This window comes from Ursus arctos, unplaced genomic scaffold, assembly GCF_023065955.2.
Source record: "Ursus arctos isolate Adak ecotype North America unplaced genomic scaffold, UrsArc2.0 scaffold_14, whole genome shotgun sequence".
Classification (NCBI taxonomy): Eukaryota; Metazoa; Chordata; class Mammalia; order Carnivora; family Ursidae; genus Ursus; species Ursus arctos.
This window is the reverse complement of record NW_026622808.1, coordinates 17,222,010-17,242,808: the sequence shown is the minus strand read 5'-3', so window position 1 is coordinate 17,242,808 and position 20,799 is coordinate 17,222,010. Positions and strand designations below refer to the sequence as shown.

The following is a 20,799-nucleotide window of genomic DNA, read 5'->3' as shown; positions in this document are numbered from 1 at the left end:
TTAAGGAACGAAATAGGTATAAGACACACCTTTAAAACAAATAGTAAAATAGCAGAAGTCAGTCCTTTCTTATCAGTAATTACTTTAAAGATAAGTAGATTAAACTCTCCAAGGAAAAGGCAGACAGTGACAAAAGAGATAAGAGACATGATGCAGCTGTACACTTTCCACAAGAGACTCACTTCAGATCCAAAGACACAGATAGATTGAAATGAAAGCGAGGGGAAAAGAAATTCCATGTAAATAGTAATTAAAAGAGCTGAGCTGGGATATCTATAATAATATCACACAAAATAGACTTCATGTGAAAAATTGTTACAAGAAACAAAGAACATTACCTACTGATGAAAGGGTCAATCTATCAAGAAGATACAATAATTATAAAGCTATACCTACCAGGGCGCCTGGTGGGCTCAGTAGGTGGAGTGTGTGACTCGAGCTCATGGTTGTGGGTTCGAGCCCCAAGCTGGGTATAGAGATTGCTTAAACATTTTATACAATCTTTAAAAAAAATTTTTTAAAGCATAAACATATATGTACCAAACTACAGAGCCCTAGAAAATATGAATCAAACATTGGTGGAATCGAAGGAAGAAATAGACCCTCTTACAGTAGTAGCTGGTGACTCCAACACTCCATTTTCAACAATTGTTATAACCAGACCTACTCGATATATTGGGAATACTCTAGCAAACAAGAGCAGAACACACAGTCTTCTCAAATGCGTGTAATCCATCCTCCAGGATAGACCATAGGCCACAAAACAAGTTGCAGTGAAGTTTATAAGGAAATCATACAAACTATTCTCTCTGACCGCAAAGGAATGAAGCTAGAAACAAGTGACAGAAGGAACACTGGAAAATTCTCAGGTATTTGGAATTTAAACACTGCTTTTTAAAAAATTCCAGTTAACATACAGTGTTTTACTAGTTTCAGGTGTGCAATATAGTGATTCGGCACTTCGATCCATTACTCAGTGCTCACCGTGGTACATGTAGTCTTAATCCCCTTCATCTATTCCACCCATCCCCCACCCCCCTCCCCTCTGGTAACCATCTCTTTGTTCTGTGTAGTTAACAGTCTGTTTCTTGGTTTGTCTCTTTTTTCCTTTGTTCATTTATTTTGGTGCTTAAATGCCACATATGAATGAAATCATATGGTATTTGTCTTTCTCTAGCTGACTTATTTCACTTAGCATTATACTCTCCAGCTCTATCCATGTTGTTGCAAATGGCAAGATTTCATTTTCTTTAATGGCCAAATAATATTCCATGCCTACGTACCACGTTGTCTTTATCCATTCATCTATTGATGGACACCTGGACTCTTTCCATAATTTGGCTATTATAAGTAATGCTGCAGTTAACATAAGCATGCATATATCTTTTCAAATTAGTGTTTTCATATTCTTTGGGTAAATACCCAGTAGTAGAATTACTGGATCATATGGTAATTCTATTTTTAATTTTTTGAGGAACCTCCATACTGTTTTCTACAGTGGCTGCACCAGTTTGCATTCCCACCAACAAAGCACGAGGGTTCCTTTTTCTCAATGTCCTCACCAACACCTGTCGCTTCTTGTGTTTTTGATTCTAGCCATCCTGACAGGTGTGAGGTGGTATCTCATTGTGGTTTTGACCTGCATTTCCCTGGTGATGAGTGATGATGAGCATCTTTTCATGTGTCTGTTGGACATCTGGCTCCTGTTTGATTGGCTGTTCAGTGTCCCCTGCAATTCCATATGAATTTTAGAGTCTGTTCTTCCATTTCTGCAAAAATGGCCATTGGTAATCTGATAGGGATTGCACACAATCCGTAGACTACACTGGGGAGTACTGCCATCTTAACTGTGTCTCGAGGCTTCCATAAGCACAGAGATGTCTTTCCATTTGCTTAGGTTTCCTTTAATTTCTTTAAGAACATTTTGCAATTAAGTCTTGTACTTCCTCAGTTAAACTTATTCTTATGTATTTTATTCTTTTTGATGCTATTGTAAATGGAGTTGTTTTTTCAATTTCCTTGTCAGTTGCTCATTGCTATTGTATAGAAACGCAACTGATTTTTCATGTGTTGAGCTTGTATTCTACAACTCTGCTGGCTTTATTCTGTGTGTGTGTGTGTGTGTGTGTGTGTGTGTGTGTGTGTGTGCTTCAGGATTTTCTCTCTATATATGATCATGTCATTTGTGAATATAGTTTATTCCTTCCCAGTTTGATTGCCTTTTTAATTTCCTTTTCTTGCCGAATTGCTCCAACTCCAGGGTTGAGCACAATGTTGAATGGAAGTGATGAAAGTGGGCATCTTTTTCTTGTTTCTGATCTTAGGGGGACAGCTTTCAGTCCCACCGCTGAGTATAATGTTCACTGCAGGTCTTTCGTAAATGCCCTTTATCATTTGAGGTTGAGGAAGTATCCTGCCATTCCTAGTTGGTTGAGTGCTTTTATCATGAAAAGATGTTGGATTTTGTCAAATGCTTTTTCCTGCATCAGTTGAGATGATTGTGTAGTTTTTCCTTCATTGTATTAATGTGCTGTATTAAATTGATTTTCAGATGTCAAACTGTCCTTGCATTCCCAGGATAAATCTACTTGTTCATGGTTCATGATCCTTTTAATGTGCTTCTGGATTTGGTTTGCTACTCTTGTGTTGAGGATTTTTTTAAATAAATTTAAACTCAATTTAGTTAACATATAGTGTATTATTAGTTTCAGGGGTATGTGTGGAGGATGTTTGCATCTATATTCATCAAGGACATTGGTCTGTGGTTCTCTTTGCCTGGCTTTGGTATCAGGATAATGCTAACCTTATAGAGTGAAATAAGCTAGGATGCGTTCCCTCCTGTTCTATTTTTTGGGAAGAGTTTGAGAAGGATTGGTGTTAATTCTTCTTTTGATGTTTGGTAGAATTCACCAAGAAGCCATCTGGTCGTGGATTTTCCTTGTTGGGCAGGTTTGGATTGCCGATGCAGTCTCCTTACCTGTAATAGCCCTTTCCAGATTCTCTGTTTCTTCCCAAGTTTCTAGCAATTTGCTAGTTTCATTTAGATTATCTAATTGGTTGGTGTATAATTGTTCATAATATTCTCTTCTAAACCTTTTTTAAAAATTTCTGTAAGGGCAGTAGTTATGCCCCCCATTTAAAAAAAAAAAAGAATATTTATTTATTTATTTATTTATTTATTTATTTATTTATTTTTAAGTGATCTCTGTGCCCAGCGTGGGACTTGAACTCATGACGCTGAGATCAAGAGTTGCATGCTCTACTGACTGAGCCAGCCAGGTGCGCCTCCCCCATTTCATTTCTGATTTTAGTTATTTGGTTGTTTTTTTTTTTTTTTCCTCTTTTCTGGGTCCCTGTTTTATGTCATGTCAGCATTCCTCAGATGCTATTGTAAGTCCATTGTTAGAAAAATAAAACTAAAATATCTCCGTGACAGTAGGGACTAAATCTGTCTTGTCACTGTGTTGTAACTACCAAACCCGGCACATAGTCGAACTCGGTAAACATTTCCTGAATTACTTCATGCTGGTGTAGAGCATGGAGGGGACTAGAAGGGGCCTTCCTCACAGCCCTCGTGGGAAGACAAGCTGTTACTCTTGAGTCTTCTCGCCTGGGCCGATGTCCCCACGCTGCATCTTCTGCGGGACCTTGGCAGAACTCAGAAACAGGGCTGACCACAGCCCTCCCCCAGCTAAATCCCTCAGCAGCTCCCCAGTGACCTTTCGACGAAGGTTGACCCTTCTGGCTCAGTATGTGAGGCCCTGAATAGACTGTGTCCTCCCACCTCATCTTCCTCTACCCACCCCATCTCCCGCCCCAGTTCTTGGCAGGTCCCTCTGGCGTCCTGCTCTGTCTGACCTCTGACTAACACCTGCTTGCCCTGCAGTTCTCCGTTCAGTAGCTGTTCTCTCTGGAGACCTGGTGGGGTGCCCTCTGCATCCCCACAGCCCGCATGTGGACGTTCCTCTGGAAGGTGGACCATGGTCACCCCACCGGCTGTGAGCCTCACGTGGGGAGTGGTACGTCCATTATCTGCCCTCTGTCTCCAGCTCTCTGCCTATCACTTGGCACCTGCTTCAAAATGCAGGTTTTATTCTTTTTCAGATACGGTGAAGCCAACAGATGAAGAGACGATGGCCATTAAAAAGATAGATTGCTGGGGCGCCTGGGTGGTTCAGTCAGTTAAGTGTCTGACTCTTGATTTCGGCTCAGGTCATGATCTCAGGGTCAAGGGATCCAGCCCCACGTCGGACTCCACGCTCAACGTGGAGTCTGCTTGAGATTTTCTCTCTCCCTCTTCTTTGCTCCTCCACTGCTCACACGCACATGTTCTCTCTCAAAATAAAATTCTTAAAAAAATGAAAGTTTGCTCCTCACAGATCTCGAGAGGAGGGGGCACGCCATGGCACAGAGGGCCACTTGGGGCAGCACCAGAGTTGGTCAGGGGGCAGAGGGGTGAGGAAGAATGTGGGTGAGCGCCTGTACTCTGGTTTCCGTGGGAGGAAATGGGGTGAGGCAGCACCCGCAGGCTCAGGACTGGCTGGTTTGTGTGATTTCAGCAGGCTCTGGGGTATGGGGACTGTGCCTTAGGTGTCTGGCACCTGCTCTGGGGTGATCAGGGCAGGGCACAGTGGCCCTGAGTGCGAGAGCCAGAAAGGAGGGGGCTCAGGTGTGGGCTCTGGATTGGCTGGTTTGCACAGGGAAGGTTCAGTCACAAGGCATTTACGATCTCTAGGAATCTGCTAACCCTGGGACGCGCAGTCCTTCCATGATCAGGGAGGTCCCGGCTATCAAAACATCATCATAAAAAAAGACATGCTTGGAGCACAGAGGATTTTCAGGGCAGTGAAATACCCTGATACCATAAAGAGGGATGCGTGTCATTATACATTTGTATAAACGCATGGAACGTACAACACCGGGAGTGGACCCTGATGTAAACTATGGACTTTGGATGATAGCGATGTGCCAGGGCAAACTCGCTAATGGTAACACATGCACCGTCTGGGGCTCCGGGGCAGGATGTTGATAACGAAGGAGACTCTCCAAGTGTGGGGCAAAGGGTATGTGGGAAACCTCTGTACCTTCCCCTCAGTATCACTGGGAAAATTAAACTGCTCTTTAAAAAAAAGTCTTACTAAGAAACAAAAATAAAAAAGAATCCGAATAAAATTGTGAACTGACGATTATCTGTGGCTAGACCTGCCCTGTCCACGGAGGTAGCCACTAGCCACCACCACATGCGGCTGTTTGGCACTCGAAACGTGCTGCAAATGTACAGTCAAGATTTACTATGCCAAAAGAAGGGGGGGAGTATCTCATTAATCATTCTTATTTGATTACATGTGGAGATGATAATATTTTTATAGATAGGGTTAAATAAAATACAGTATTAAAAAAATTTTTAAAGGCATGCTTTAAAAAAAAAGACTTTATATATTAGCGCGAGCGGGGCGGGAAGAGGCAGTGGGAGAAGGAGAAGCAGGCTTCCAGGTGAGCAGGGAGCCCAATGCGGGACTCGATCCCAGAACACTGGGATCATGACCCGAGCTGAAGGCAGACGCTTAACCGACTGAGCTAGCCAGGCACCCCAAGACATGCTTAATACAGCCCCCAATCAGTACATGTGGAATGAGGGGGTCAGAGCTGAGCTTGAAATCCGGCCCCACTTACTGGGGCGACAACTTAACCTCTCTGAGCTTTAGTTGATTGCGTTTTCCCTGTAAAATGGGGATGAATATTAATCCTGCGGGGTTGTTATCATCTCGGGCCACTCTCTTTGGAGGAGCCCAGCCCATCCCCAGTGTCTTCCTGTCACACCAGGATTTGTAGTGTGATCCTAATCTCGAAGTATCTTACTTCATATTTGCTACTTGTCTTGTCTGCTCCACCCTGGGACCATCTGTCTACTTCACTGCTTTCCCCTGGCACCCAGCCCAGTGCCTGGCATACAGTAGGCACTTGCTAAGTGTTTGGTGAATGAACAGGATAACAAATGGCCCCCAACAGATGTTTGGTGAGGATCGGTGACATCACTGTCATCTTTCATGGCTGGGACACATCTGCTTACTCACTGCCATCACCCTGGGGCCTAGCAAATGGCTGGTATGGAAGAGGTGCCCGGAAAACCTGTGGGTGAATGGAGCCCAGCAGCTTCACAGAGGGTCTCCTAGAGGGCCCTCTGGGCCCTTCTCCTCAGGGCCCACTGCCCTTCCTCCCCACACCACCGCTGCCTCAGCCCAGCCTGGTGGGTCCAGCAATAGGCCCCCTTCCTAGCTGGGGCAGTCCAGCTGGCCTGTCCCCCACACGTCCAGTGAGAGCAGGGGAAGCACCAGGACTGAGACCAAGGCTGCATACAACCAGGGCCTGGCGCCCACCCAGACAGTCACTGCGGCTACCCCAGGGAACGCAGAGACCACTGGTCAGCTTGGGGAGGAAAGCCCCTCTAGGCCGGTTTCCAGGAGGCAGCAGGGTCAACCACATCAGGAACACAGGGAAAGGGGTCACACAGGGACAGTCTAAAAATGAAATCCCTGCAAGTCAGGCCAGAGGCTTGCAAGGCATCCTGGAAAAACCCCTTTTCCTCCCTTCCTCTAGTTGCCTGGTAACCACAGTGCATCTGGGCCAGAGCGGGAGGCAGCTGGGCACCACGGGAGTCCAGACCCAGCACCCGGGGTCGGTATGCACAACAACGAGGTGTGGGGGGAGGGCCCCTAGCTGCTGCTTTCCGAGGCCACCTGAGCAGGGACCTGTAGGCACCAGAGGTTCAGGAGAGCTGTAGACAGCACAGGGAAGGGAGGATCTAATATGCAGCAGCAATTTCAGGAGGACCCCCACTTCAGCTCGTGGCCCTTCCCCAGTGCCCCTGTCCCTTTCTGATGACTCTGAGCCTCCCTGACCCTCTGTCTCCTCCTCTGTAAAGTTGTCCAACATTTAACACCTGGGCCGGTTCTCCAGCAGAGAAATGAGAGTGAGCCGGCCCCCAGAGGAACTCACTCCAAAGGGAGCGGTTCCCCATCACAGAGCCCATCCTCCCCCATCCCATTCGACCTTGGACCATCTGTGTGCACTCATTAGCCATTCCCTCCCAAGGGGGACTCCCAAAAGCTGAGCTGAGCTCATGGAAGGAAGGCCTTGGCCGGCCCTTCCAACCTGCAGGCCCTGGGATGTGGTCAGTCCCTCAGCTTGGCTCAGCTTCAGGCTGGAAAGCACCCCCAACGGACCCCATCGTCAGGGCTGGTGACCAGGAGGCTAGAGGAAGCTTCCCACCCCCACCCCCACCAGCTGCGCTCGTTTCACACGTGCAGAAGAGGGTCGCCTCCAGCAGCTGTAGGAACAGAAGAGGCCTCCCCTTTCCCAGTTCAGCCCTGGCCGTGAGGATCCGGCCCCCACACCCAGCAGCCACGGTCCTCAGAACTCCGGGGTTTTCATTCAGGGTCTGAGCATCCCGCCGCCTCCCTGACACCTGCGCGGGGCCCAAGATGGCGCAAATCCCTGTCTGCCCTGCGCCCAGGTTCCTCTGACACCCTCCACCCCGTTAAGGCTGCGGGTGGGACAAACCGTGGGGGGCAGCGAGGGGAGGAGGGCTGGCTCGCGGGGGACCTCGGCCAAGTCTGGGTCACGCCAAGTCTTGGCGGCTGCCGGCGGCGGGACAGGCCGGGGCAGTGGACCGGAGCGGAGAGGCTGGCGGGCCCGCCACGCCGCGTCCCCACGCCCCCAGTCACGCGGAAACGCGTCCCGCCCCCCCCCCCACTCCCCTCCCGCCCAGAGCAAGAGGTTGAGAAACTGGAGTCGCGCGCCGGCGCGGAGGGACGGCCACAGCCGCTGCCTCGGGAGCCGGGTTGAGGCCGGGCTCGTAAGCTCCGCCCCTGCCTAGGCCCCGCCCCGCGCCAAAGCCCCGCCCCCAAAGCCACAGGATTCCGCCCAGGGGAGCTGCGAAAGGTCTCGGGCAGGGGTTGCTAGTGGGGCGGGGAGATGAGAAAGGGGTACGGGTGTGATAAATACCTGGGGTGGTCTGTAGCTAAGGATACGGGTGATAAAAAGTTAAAAGTTCAAAGCAATCAGCTGTGAGGTCTCTGCAGAGCCGCCTTCCTGCCACAACCGCGCACTGGCGCCCGTGGCGCCTCTGACCCGGGGAGCCACGCCGACCCGGGGGAAGGAAAAAATGCGTTCTAGACAGGTGTTGCTTTGCTTCGTGCCGCCGTGGTAACCTGGGGCTCCGGCATGTCTTCCAAAACTAGAGCATTTCTTTGTTCTGGTGGTTGTTAATAACATTTCCCCCAGATAATATTCGAGAAAATTCGCACACCTTACACTGCACCCTTTGCAAGTCTAAGGTTCCAGGGGCGCCTGGCTGGCTCAGTTGGTTGAACCTGCCACACTTGATATCAGGGCTGTGGATTCAAGCTCCACGTTGGGTGTAGAGATTACTTAAAAATAAAACTTTAGGGGCGCCTGGCTGGCTCAGTCAGTTAAGTGTCTGACTCTTGACTTGGGCTCAGTTCATGATCTCAGGGTCTTGGAATCAGCCCCACTTGGGACTCTGTGTTCAGGGGGGAGTCTGCTTGAGGATTCTCTCCCTCTCCCTCTGCCCCTCTCCCCGCTGTATGTGCGCGCGCTCTCTCAAATAAATAAATAAATAAATAAATAAATAAATAAATAAATCTTTAAAAAAGATAAAATGTAAGGTTCATGTGTTTACGAACCCCCGTTCTCCCCTCCCAGCCGATGGCAACAACTTTTATTTTCTGCTTCTATGGATTTCCCTGTTCTCAAAACTAGGGCATTTCTGCAGAGCTATAAGGCACCCCATTGTGGGGAAGGAGAGAAAAGTGGGGTGAAGTCAGGGCCCCATGGGAACAGGGGGCTTGGGAGCAGGGAGTGAGGCAAAGGCTCTAAGCAGCCTGAGGCCCATCTGCGGGAGGCTGGTATGGACCCTGCTGTGCCACAGGAGAGGGAACGTGGGGAGGAGAAAGCATCCTTTGGGGGAGAAAGCAGGGGTGCTGACTGAGAGGACTGGATGGGGGAGGAAGTCAGGGAGGGTCCCCAGGCAGCCAGCCTCCAGGTGGCCTGGGCAGGCTGGGTCTGTCCATATGTGTGGTTCTGCCTCCAGTCACCAGGTTGCCAGCCCTTGTCTGTCTCAAATCCATGTCATTGATTGAGAGGGTCAGTGTTTCCTGCCAGCTGTTTGAAGTCGGTCCTCTGTCCCCAGGTGCCTAAAACGAACTCCCTCTTGGTGCACCTTGACATGGGAGAGAGGAGCTAGAAAGAGAAACCGGGAGAAACCCAAGGCGGGGGCGGAGTGGGAAAGGAGGGGGGAGGGGGGAGGAGAGCAGGTGGCCAAAGGGTGGGGCTCCATCTATAAAGGCTGTGAGGCCTATTGGCCTGCTGGGCAGGACGGCGTGGAGACACCCTAGCAGGCACCATCTCCTGGGACCCCACAGGCACTGGTGAGTCCCCCCACCACTGCATCCCCCGTCCCCCAATCTTGGTTGAGACCAGCCACAGGCCCCACCGGCACCACTGGTCCCTATCCTGTGCAGAGGGCCCTAGGGGTCGGACTTGAGATGGGGGTGTTCTGAGTGCCCGCTGCTGTCCATTTTGGGTCCTCACCACCCCCACCTCCCCCATTCTTCCTCAAGACCCCTGCGGAGGAAGACCAGCCTGCGCTATGAACCCGTGGCTCCTTCTCTGCCTGGTGGCCAGCGTGGTGGGTGCCTGGTCTGCTATCCACGCTCAAGGTAATGTCTTGGGCCGTACCTACCCTGCCCCCCGGAGCCCTCCTCTCCCTACCCATCCTTCCTGCCCTCCCTCGTTTGCCCCTCCCCTCCTCCAGAAGCCTCCCCGGTTCCATTTCCACCACTGAATTCTGACGGACCACTCCCACCCCAGGGATGTAGAAACTTCTGGCATTTGAGCAGCTCCCTGGGGGTACAGGCCCCCCAGCTCCTCCTTCCAGAGCCCCTGTGATGTCTCCTCCATGGTCCATGACCCACGGCCTCCCTGTCAGGACTCCAGCCAGACCAGGGACTGTGGGGAGCAGAGGGTAGTTCCCAGTGGTGGCATAGCCAGGGACACCCCTGCAGTGGAGTGACCACACAGGAGTAAGTCGTCCCCCGACCCCGCAGGCTACCTGTGTGGTCTGGCTGAGAGTTACTCCTCAGTCTTCATGAGCCTCAGTTTCCTCATCTGCAGAGTGGGGCTCTGAATTCCTGCTGTGGAGATAGGGCACGAGAAACCAATGGGCTGATATTTGCAAAACTCTTGGTCCAGTGCTCGGGTAACAACAATGATAACCATTACTGATACTAACGGGGAGTCCCTTCCCACTTTTCCCTCTATTTGGTGCATACAGTGTCCACCACGAGCCCGGCCACTGTGTCCTGCGTCCCTAGGATATAGGACAGGGCCCCGGGGGAGATGGCTGAGCCCCAGCAGTGGGCTGAGCAGGGTCCCTGGCTTGGTTAAAGCCCCATGCCCCACCCTTCCTGCCCTGTCTGCCCCTCAGTACGTCTGAGAGGCCCTAGCCCTGCTTCCAGCAGACCTTACCTTTGCCCGGGTTGGGGCTGGGCTTGGTTCCCATTGTTCTGCTATCAGAGGCCCAATCCAGGAGCCAGGCCCAGCCTGGGGCCCTTTGATCCTGGGGGCAGAGTGGCCCCCAGCCTGCCTGGTACTGCAACCCAGTGTCTATCCATCACCCCTGCCCCTTGCCCTCTGGGGCCAAGGTTTGGAGATGGGGGGAGCACTCAAGTCCTCCTCCTCCCCCATCCTTCCTACTGCGCTTGGCCAGAACTCAGGTGTGGAGCCTGGAGGCAGGGGTCAGCAGAGGGATGGATCCCACAGGGCCTTGAAGGCCTCTCACTGTCTCATCAGTTCCACCTGTCATCCTCCTAGGCCTTGCCAGCACCAGCTCCTCCTCTTCTGAGCCCACCCCCCTCCAGGCCCCTGTTCTTCCCCCTCGCAGCACAGAACCACCTCTGGGTCTCCCCACCCAGGCTGGGAGATCCCCATGTCCAATTCCCCTCTGTGTTTGTCTACACATCCGGCACCTAGTAGGAACTCAAAATGCTTTTTTCAACCAACCAGTAAGCAAAGAGACCTCCTGGTTTCTAGCCCACTGACCAAGCGGTCACTCTGATGGGGACAGAGAGGCAGAGGCACCTGTGATAACCCTAGGTGGGGAAGGGCCAACCTGGAGCAGGAGCTGGGAAATCAGGAGCAGCCGGGCAGACCATTCATTTTAGAAGGGCCTGGGCTGGGCCTGGTGGCCCGCGACCCCTCCTCAGGGCGCTCCAGCTGCGCCCCTTGCCCTCCGCCCCAGAGCAGGAGTAGAAGTGGCTTTGGTCCCTCGTTCTTTGCTCCTGGGTCCTTCCCAGCCCAGGACTGTGGAACCCCTCCAACTCCTGCCAGCTGTCCCCATATCAGGGGCCAAAGGTGAGCCGAGTTGGCCTCCTTATCACCTGGGCTGGCAGTGTTGTGGTCTGTTTTGGGGTACCTGAGTCTGGGGCAGTCCTCGCAGAGCGCACGTGCACACAGGACGTGAGCCCCCCGGGCCGTGCTTGCAGGTGTCTCCGAGGACTGCTGCCTAGACTACCACCCCTGTGTTGGGCCCAGCTTCCTCCGGCATGTCGCGGGTTACCGGCGCCAGGAAGTGAGCGGGAGCTGCAACCTGCCTGCTGTGATGTGAGTGGGATTGTGGGAGGCTGGGGGGGTGTCTCATACGCAGCTTTGCTCCATGCTCACAGCCTAACCCGGGGACCCGCTCCCCCCCCCCCCCAGATTCTTCTTTACGAAAGACAAGATGCTGTGTGCGAACCCGCGGGACAGCTGGGTGCAGAAGGTGATGGTCTCTCTGGATGCTGGGAACAACACCCTCTCAAAGCACCACTGGAGACACTTGCACGGTGGGTGAGACCCATGCCCAGCATCTAGGGGGCCGCCTCCTCCCTGCTGTGGGCCTCTGGGCTTCTCCACCCCCAAAGTCCAGCATGCTGACAGCTGCCGCCACCCCAAAGAGGGCCGATTGCTGGTGAGTGGAGACTGAGTGAATGAACAACTCTTTCAGCCAAGACTTCTTCCATTGCAAGAGATGGCAAATTCAAGCAAATGGGAAACTCATTGGCTCAAATGACTAGCCAACGGCTTCAGGCTTGGCTGGATCCAGGTGCTCAGAGGGTCTTGGTGGAGCTCTTATCTATTTTTTTTTCTCTTGTACAGGTGCCCTCCCTAGATGTAGGAAGTCGAGCACTGGAATCTCCAAGCTACCACCACCCAAGTTTAGGAGGCCCCCCAGAAGAAACAAGAGGAAAACTTCCCTCCTGACAAAAGCTAATCCAGGTAAGGACTCTGATCATGTGACCATCCCTCCACCCATCACTACTGCTGAGGGATGAGAGCTCCTGATCAGCACAGACTGGCTGAGGGGACTCCCTTCCAGGACCAAGGGGGCTGGCTCTGTGGTCAGCCCTGCAGGCTGGCACTCAGGGGGGCTGTTTACTACCCCAACCCAGCCTAGGGGGGGCTTCGGCAAGTAGCGCAATGAAATGTCAGGTGTGTGGACCAAGAGCTGCAGGGCCCCCTGCTCCACTCCAGTCCCCGTCACCTGCCGGCCTCTCCCATCCCCCTGCAGGACCGTGAGCCCGCACATCTCCCGGATTTGCCCAGCACAAGATGGGCTGGGCCTTTCTCCACCACAACGGTCCTCTGCAGCTCCTGGCCTGCCTGTCATTCGGGCCAAATCTCAGTAGCCGTGCCTGAGCCTGCCGTGGGCTCCCTCCCATCACCCCTGCCACACCCTGTTCCTCAGGCAGCTAGAAGGAGAGAGCTGACCTTACTTCGAGCCCCCTAGCCTGCTCCAGGAACCAGAGTCAGTGCTAAGCAGTGGGCCCTGTAGCAGATCATTGGAGTACATCGCTCACCTGCAACCTCTTGCCACCCGCCCTGGGCCACGCCTGCCTGTGTCCGTCTGGGTCCTTGCAGAGCACCAGTCCATCCCGGAACACTTCTCCCAGGCCGTGTTTTCTATAGTTTTTAAATAAACCTTTGATGGGATGCCATTCCTGTCTGTCCCATTTCATTATGGGGTGTGAGTTGCTGCCCCCGCTTGTGTTAAATCCCTCGTGACTGTCCCACCCCCAGATCGGTGCTGGCAGTCCTCACAGCTGCCGGCTCCCGGGGGGTGTGCTGGCTGTAGGCCCGGGTGCAAGTCTAGCTGGTGACCTGGAGCAAACCGCTCGCTCTCTTGGTGCCTCTTTCCTCGCCTCTAAAACGGGGCTCGCTGTTCTTGTTCTGCTCAGATCCCTGGGCTAATGCGGAGGAGCCCTCTGTAAGCTCGGACGGGGGTCCAGAGAAGCTCCTGTTAGGTCGAGGGGCCCAGAACCAGGACAAGAATAGAGCCCTGGGACCAGGCACCAGTGACCATCCTGCAGGGAGAGGCAGGGCCACTCTCAGGTCACTCAGCCAGACTCAAGCCATCCAACTGTCCTGTCCTCTGGCAGCCTGTTTCCACCATGACAGAGAACATTCCAGATGAAAACCAAATGCTCTCTGGGGCGCCTGGGTGGCACAGCGGTTAGGCGTCTGCCTTCGGCTCAGGGCGTGATCCTGGCGTTATGGGATCGAGCCCCACATCAGGCTCCTCTGCTATGAGCCTGCTTCTTCCTCTCCCACTCCCCCTGCTTGTGTTCCCTCTCTCGCTGGCTGTCTCTATCTCTATCGAATAAATAAATAAATCTTAAAAAAAAAAAAAACTTAAAAAAAAAAAAAAGAAAAGAAAACCAAATGCTCTCTCTCTAGAGGACGAGAGGTGGTTTGGGGGCCAGTGGGTCACACCCAGGCCCCACTAGGCTATGGAGGCCACTCGGGCAGATTCTACGAACTCTCTAAGCCTTGGGTCCACCCCCTATGAAATGCATGGTATCATTGCTTTTCTCGTACAAGTTAGCGGGGACTAAACGCACTTCTCTCAGGGTGCGCCTGGCTGGCTCAGTCAGTAGAGCGTGACTTTGGACCTCGGGGTCGTGAACTCCAGCGATTACTAAACAAAATAAACTTAAAAAAAATCATAAACGTACTACTGTCTGTGACAGCCCAGCATACACACACACTGACCGCGCGTCGACGGCCTCCTGGCATCGAGCTGGGCCGTCACCGTGGAACCAGGCAGGATGGCCCGGTCGGTGACGGCAGCGAGGCTGGCCCAGACGCCCCATTTTTAACCCTGGCTCAAGCTACCTGCCACCTGGAGTCAGCTTGGCCAAGTTGCTTCACGTCTATAAGGCTATTTTCCCGTCTGTAAAATGGGAGGAGCCCAACAGCCTCTATTTCCAGGCAGTTGCCAGGACAGCTAAATGGGTCGACGATGGGAAAATACTTGGAATGGTGCCCAGCACATCGTACGTCGTCAGGAAGCGTGAGCCGTTGTCATCAGGACTAGTGAACCCACAAGGGCTTCCAGTGGTGGCCTTGTGCCACTCACAGGTCTGAAGTTCACAGAAACTTGCCTGCACCCTGGGACCGTGTTCCCCACCCCCAGGTGGAAGGTGGCCTTCACCTGTGTCTCACCTGCACGCTTTCTCCTCTGGGCCCCAGGCTGAAGTCCATCCCTCCAAAGCTCCCACCCTCCGGGGTCTCCTGCTCCTTGACCTGTGAGCCTGACCTGGCCCTGCTGAGGGCAGCATCTCCTGACTTCCAGAACATGCCAAGGAGGCGGACTTAACCCAAAATAACTTTATTGTTGTCTCTGCTTCTGATATAAAAGCAGCCTGGAACCCTAGCCCACCCCACTGGGGGCCTGAGCATGGCTGCGTGTCACCAACTCTGGCTGGGGCCCCAGAGGCTCTTTGGCTTGGAGGGTCAAGCCCCAGGCCCACTCCAGCAGTCCGTTCCCATGTCCCACCGCCCCCCAGGGATGAGCCACAGTGCAGTGCAGCAGTGTAAGCCTGAGATTGACCAGCTACAGGGAATCACAGGCCCCTCTTTGACCCTGGTTGTTGGAGGAGGACGTTGCATGCCACGGCTTCCAGCTGTCTCCAGGGTCTAAGACAGAATGTTGGGGTCCCCCTGGGCAGAGGCTGGGTTCGCCTGAGGTCGCAGAATCGCATTTTACTCGTCCTGAGTTTTGGAGTTCCACCTGGTCAGTGATCCCATTGCTCGTGGGATCGGTAGCCCCCCAACTCCAGAATCTGCCCTTCTGGAGAAGAGGATGAATGGGGGGCCCTGGGGCGACCGAGGCCAAGGCTTCACCAGGTCACCGGGGTCTCTCTGCGGCGTGTGGTGAGCTGCGTGACATCAGTTTCCCCCAACTCCCGCCGGAAGAGGCAAGGATGGGGCGGTGCCCATGGAGGGAGTCCAGAGTGGGGGCTGCGGGAGGGGCCTGGGGTCAGGCAGGAGATGCGGGCTCCTTCCAACTACAGCAGCCGCAACTGCACCTTCAGCCGCAAGGCCCCGCCCCCTGGCGTCAGCTTCCGCTCGGGCCAGGTGCCCCAGGGCCCGGCCACGCTCACCAACTCCAGCTGGTAGGTTCCAGGCCGCGGCCTCCGACGCCCCAGCTGCAGGGAGCTGAGGCCCCGGAGGTGATGCACGCGGAAGAAGCCTGGCCCGTTGCCACGGGCAATGACATAGCGGACCCGTCCCCCCAGGCTCTCCAGGGCTGGCCGCAGCTCCAGGATGTGCTCAGCCCCGCCCAGGCGTGAGAGGTTCAGGCCCAAGGTCAGCGGGGCCTCAGAGTCAAGGCTGGCCAGGCTCACCTGTGCACAAAGACCAGGCAGATGCCGGTCAGAGGTGGGGAAAATCGGAATGCAGTGCGCAGGGGCCACAGAGAGGAGCTGCCGATAGCTTTCCCGTTCCTGGGGTGGGGGTGGGGTTGCTACGCTTCCTGCATCTGGGCCCTTTGAGAGCACCCTGTGTGCAGATGACAAACCTCCCTTTATGTGAACTGCTCTGAGTGCGCTCCTGGTCCTGGCAGCCGGACAGGGCCCTGAATAAGCCAGCGGCCTCAATGGCAGGCTAACGCGGGCCCGGTGACGTAGCCTAGTACTACTAGAGGTGATCTGTGTTTTCTTCTCCTTGGCTCTGGGCACTGCTGTGTTTGTTCCGCCTCATTTACATGTTGAAGGGTGCTTTGTGGTTGGATGAATGCGAAAGCTATTCCTTTTTTCCTGCCCTTTCCGTCTGGAGACTTCAGCGCCCCCCACCCCCCACCCTGCGCCGCCCCCAGTGTTGCTCAGACATGTGCTCTTACTGACACCTGCTGGCAGTCTTGGGTATTGCAGGCAAAGCCTGGGGTGGGCGGTGCGGGGTGGGGGGCAGCCCTCCTCTACCCGATGCGATCCGTGGGCACCCATCCCAGGAGCCCCAACAACCACTGCACTCACTCTTACAGACACAGGGCCCTACCCTTCCGAAGCTTACAGAAAACAATGGTAACAATAGGAAAGGGAGAAAAACAAGAGGGGAAAATAGGGCAAAGTAATACATTCATATTTAGTTCAATCTAATACGGACCGCCCCTCAGACCCAACATTCCTGTCTCGCTTCTGCCTTCCCTCTCCTCACCTGGTGGCTCCCATAGGCACTGCGCCGTGGCCGGTCACGAGCGGGGAGGCCATTGATCTTGCATTCATAGCAGGTTTCAGATGAGAGCAGCTCCTCCTCGTCTGGGGTCTCCTGGGGTCCAGGGCTGAAGCCCAGGCCAGAGACACAGTGCCTGGGCCAGGACAAAGGGGGTGGTGGGTCTTCAGGGGCAAGCTGGTGGGATCCCCCCCCCTACCCCCTCCAGCCCCCACTCTCCATTCAGAGCCACACTGCCCATGGGGGACGGGTGCTGGTGTGTAAATGGGAGGGTGTGCCTTTGCGTGTGCCTACACAAAGGGGGTGTGCGTGTGTGCATGCATCCCTTAGCTTACCTGGGCAGAGATGTGGGCCTACAGGCACCCCACGGCAGCGGTGTGTATTACGTGCACACGTGTGCACACTGAGATGTACGAATGCATAAGGGTGCCCAGGCATGTCGGCGTAGCTGTGAGTCATACGTATGCTCGAGGGTATTACAGAGAAGTGTGCACCTACCACTCCGCACGTGCAAATATACGGCAGCACCAGGCAGGCAATGACACCAAAATGGGGTGTGAACTCGCGTGTGGACCCATACGTGTGCTGGGAGGCTCTGTGACCAGGTCTCTGTGCACACGTGTGTAAATGCATGTGTGCACGGACGCATGTGTGTGTGTGTGCTCTCGCAGGGTTGGGGGATCTGCGCCCGCCCGGCTCAAGCCCCTCACCCTTGCCCAGCCCGGAAGTAGCCTCGGGGGCAGCCGCACAGGAAGCCACCAGGGGTGTTGGCGCAGCTGTAGCTACAGGGGCCGCCCCAGACGGCGCATTCGTCTACATCCTGGCAGCCCCCCAGGGCCTGGTCAAAGTCAAAGCCAGAGGGGCAGACGCAGCGGAAGCCGCCCAGCGTGTTGCGGCAGGAGGCACTGCCGCAGGCTGCAGGAGACTGCGCACACTCGTTTTCGTCTGTGAGTGGGGAGAGCAAGAGAGCGAGAACGTGGCGGCCGGGGGGGCAGCCTTGGCACCCCCAGAGCCCCTGCCCGCCACACTCCTGGTCCCCACGCTGTTAACTCCGGCTCCTCCTTCAGAGCCCTGGGTCAGCGTCCCCCTCCATCCAGCTCTCCATCAGCCCTGGGACTAGGTCTGCCCGCCCCTACAATCCTCAACTCCCCCAGCCCTGTAATTCTCCTTCAAGGCATTTCTCAAAACTTCCCAGAACTCCTAAATTGTGGGACAATCTAGAACGAGGTTTCTTACTTGGCACGACTGATATCGGGGACCGGATCATTCTTTACGGTGGGGGCTGTCCCGTGTACCATACGAGCGGCTGCCGTGGCCTCCACAAACGAGTTGCCAGGAGCACCCCCACCTCCCAGTCATGCTGAGCAGAAGGTCTCCAAGACACTTCACAATGTCCCCCCTTGGGGACATTCCCAGGACCATTCCCAGTTGAGAACCACTGGCCTAAGTAATCCTGGTCCCCCCCACTAGAGGGGACAACCAGAGAACAGGGATGGAGTCCGCTACTTGGCCCATTTCTCTATCCCAGGGCCCGATGCGAGGTAGTGCCGGGCAGGCCACGGCTGCAGGAGTGAGGGCATGAGTGCGCAGAAGGGAAGGCAGGCCGACCAGGAGGAACCCAGTGGAGGCAAAGGTCTGTGCAGTCCCCAGGGGACAACTGCTCCAAGGCGGGGCAAAGCTGGAGAACGGGGCTGAGGACCCACCATCGGGGGCAGGAGGAGGGACCAGAGAGAAGGCAGTGTCAGAGAGGTGGCAGGAGGGCAGGGACAGCCACGACAGAGACTGAGGGAGGAGAGTGTCCAGGAGGAGAAGGCAGTGGTGCCCAGAGCAGGGGAGGTGAGGGGTCTCCAGAGAGCGGGCCCAACGAGGGTAGAGAGTGAAAGCCAGACTGTAGGGGAGGAGCAGAGAGACGTGGTAAGGACGAGGCTGTCATGAGCAGGGCCTGGAGCACAAAGAGAAGCACGCGATGGAAAAGGTTGGGGTGCAGAAGGCTAGTTCCCCGGACTGAGGGCCTCTGCAAGGGCTCTGCAAAGATGTGGCATGCACGCTCCTGGTCCCTATTGCCACACCCTTGGCAGGCATCACTAATCTATCACAGCATTCTGTTCCAGTGATCCCAGGCACTGACTCAGAATCCTTCTCAGCTGAGCCCCCCAGGCTGCCACTCCCTAAGAAGCGGACCTGAGCTTTGCCAAGCTTGCTCCGAGGCCCCCTGACTCCCCAGCCTCCCCAGCAGTGGAGGTGGGGGGGTGCACGACCTCCCAGGCCAGCCCATTTGTCCTTCGGGTAGTTGCGCTTGTCACAGCATCCTGGGTGGGGTGGTTCCCAGTTGCCCACTCTGGACAGATCCTGAGGGGGGCCCCAGCTTCCTCCCAGCCCCGGACACTCACCCACACACTGGCTCCACTGGGAGTGTGGGGTGAAGCCCTGAGGGCAGCCACAGCGGTAGCCCCCCAGCTCATTCTGACAGCCGTGCTGGCAGCGGTGGGGCCCGTCACACTCATCCACGTCTGCGAGACACGGACAGGGTCAGAGGGCTTGCCCGGCGGCCCTCTGGACTGCAGCCCGGGGCCCGGACTCCACCCAAAGCCCAGCTCTACCTTCACAGGCACGGCCTGAGCTGTCCGGGGCGAAGCCTTGGTGGCACTCACAGCGGAAGCTGCCAGGTGTGTTGTGACAGTGCCCACGGGGGCCACACGGGCCAGGCTGAGCCAAGCACTCGTCATTGTCTGCAGGGGACAGAGAACCGACAGGACGGCCTAATGGTTAGGGGATTCGGGTCAGGCGCCACTGTGCCAGGCCCGCCACCTGATTGATGGTGTGGCTTCCGGCAAGTCACCGACCCTCTCTGTGCCTCAGTTTTCTCCTTATGTGAAATGAGATCCAGAACCGTCCCCACCTTATAGAACTTCCCTGAACATTCGAGATCATGCATATAGAGGACTTCGTTCGACTCTCAATGGCATTGCCTCCAAAGCTGTGTGACCTGGGGTGGCTGACTTACCCTCTGTGGGCTCCTGGGGGGGAGCAAGGATGGGGTGAGTGCCCTTTTAACAAGAGACACCCGAGAGCTTGCTCTCTCTCTGTCTCGTGAGCACGTGGAGAGGAGGCAGCTGTCTGCAAGCTGAGAGGAGAGCCCTTACCAGCAACCGACCTTCCTGGCAGCCTGACCTTGGACTTGCAGCGTTCAGAACCGTGAGCAGTTCTACTGTTTAAGCCCCAACCCCCACCCCGGTCTAGGGTGTTTGCTTCAGCAGCACAAGCCGAGACAAGGCTGGTGATGGTGGTAATGGCTCATGCTGGGGCTTTGGGGAAGAACCCATTTCTGGCGGGGAACCCTAGCTTTGGCTTCGAGTATGAAGATTCTTGACCCTAGACACTTTCCGTTGGGGACCTGGAATCTCTCCTGGGTGCAAGAGACACTGGGGACATGGGGCTTCTAAGCCAGAGTAGCTCCCACATCTGCTCGTGGGCTCAGCCCTCGTGTCTGAGGTGTCCCTTGAAGGGCCACAGAGGCCAGCCCTGGATTCCTGCTGGGATCCCACCACAGAGAAGCAGCGAGCGCTACGGCGGTTTCTCTCCCTTGCATCCAGCAAAGCAAACCAAGTGTCGGGGGCCCCACCACGGTCACGTAAGTTTGATCTTCTAGTTCGGGCCTCAGTAGACAGAGGCCCGAGACCCAAATCTGGCCCGCTGCCTGCTTTTTGTAAATGCATTTCATTGGCACGCGGCTACACCCATTCATTTAGACGAACTGTCTGGGGCTGCTTTTGACCTCCAAGGGCAAGGTCGAGTGTTTTCGGCAAAGGCCGTGTGGACCACAAAGCTGGACAGATCTGCTGTGGGGCCTTTGATAGAAAAAAAATTGCCGATTCCTGATCTAGTTAGCCTAAGACCACCCACAAGGGGTACAGGCTAGGCAGATGTTAGTGAGGAATGGTCCGGAGCCGTCCATCTGTGGGAGAGGAGTCCCAGGTGAGCTTGCTCAGTGCGTGGGGTGTGTGCGTGGGCACATGGGCCCGCATGTGTGTGTGCAGGCACCTGCCCACGCACAGATGCCGCGTTAGGTGTGCTCATCTTCGGAGACAGGGAAAACACCTCAACGGTGCAGAGAACGAGAACTGCATCTTGTTTCAAGGCTCGGAAGGCTCTTCCCCAGAGGACGCACAACTCGCTCCTGCATCTCCTTCGGCCCTTTGTACAAATACCCCTTTTGAGGAGGCTTCTGAT

General features: G+C 54.9%; 2 protein-coding genes across 2 annotated transcripts; one reads left to right on the top strand and one right to left on the bottom strand.

The window, feature by feature from the left end:
• Window positions 1–9,400: 9,400 nt before the first annotated feature.
• On the top strand, window positions 9,401–13,074 carry CCL25 (C-C motif chemokine ligand 25). The gene is made up of 6 exons (XM_057311472.1): window positions 9,401–9,449; window positions 9,642–9,740; window positions 11,565–11,682; window positions 11,779–11,903; window positions 12,217–12,336; window positions 12,629–13,074. The coding sequence occupies exons 2-6, from the start codon at window positions 9,671–9,673 to the stop codon at window positions 12,634–12,636; spliced, it is 441 nt and encodes a 146-aa protein (XP_057167455.1). The 5' UTR covers window positions 9,401–9,449; window positions 9,642–9,670; the 3' UTR covers window positions 12,637–13,074.
• A 1,641-nt stretch (window positions 13,075–14,715) lies between these two features.
• LOC113242673 (fibrillin-3) lies at window positions 14,716–18,547 on the bottom strand. The gene is made up of 4 exons (XM_057311471.1): window positions 17,806–18,547; window positions 17,280–17,514; window positions 16,555–16,705; window positions 14,716–15,746 (listed from the first exon to the last, which is right to left on the bottom strand). The coding sequence occupies exons 1-4, from the start codon at window positions 17,834–17,836 to the stop codon at window positions 15,408–15,410; spliced, it is 756 nt and encodes a 251-aa protein (XP_057167454.1). The 5' UTR covers window positions 17,837–18,547; the 3' UTR covers window positions 14,716–15,407.
• Window positions 18,548–20,799: the final 2,252 nt, after the last annotated feature.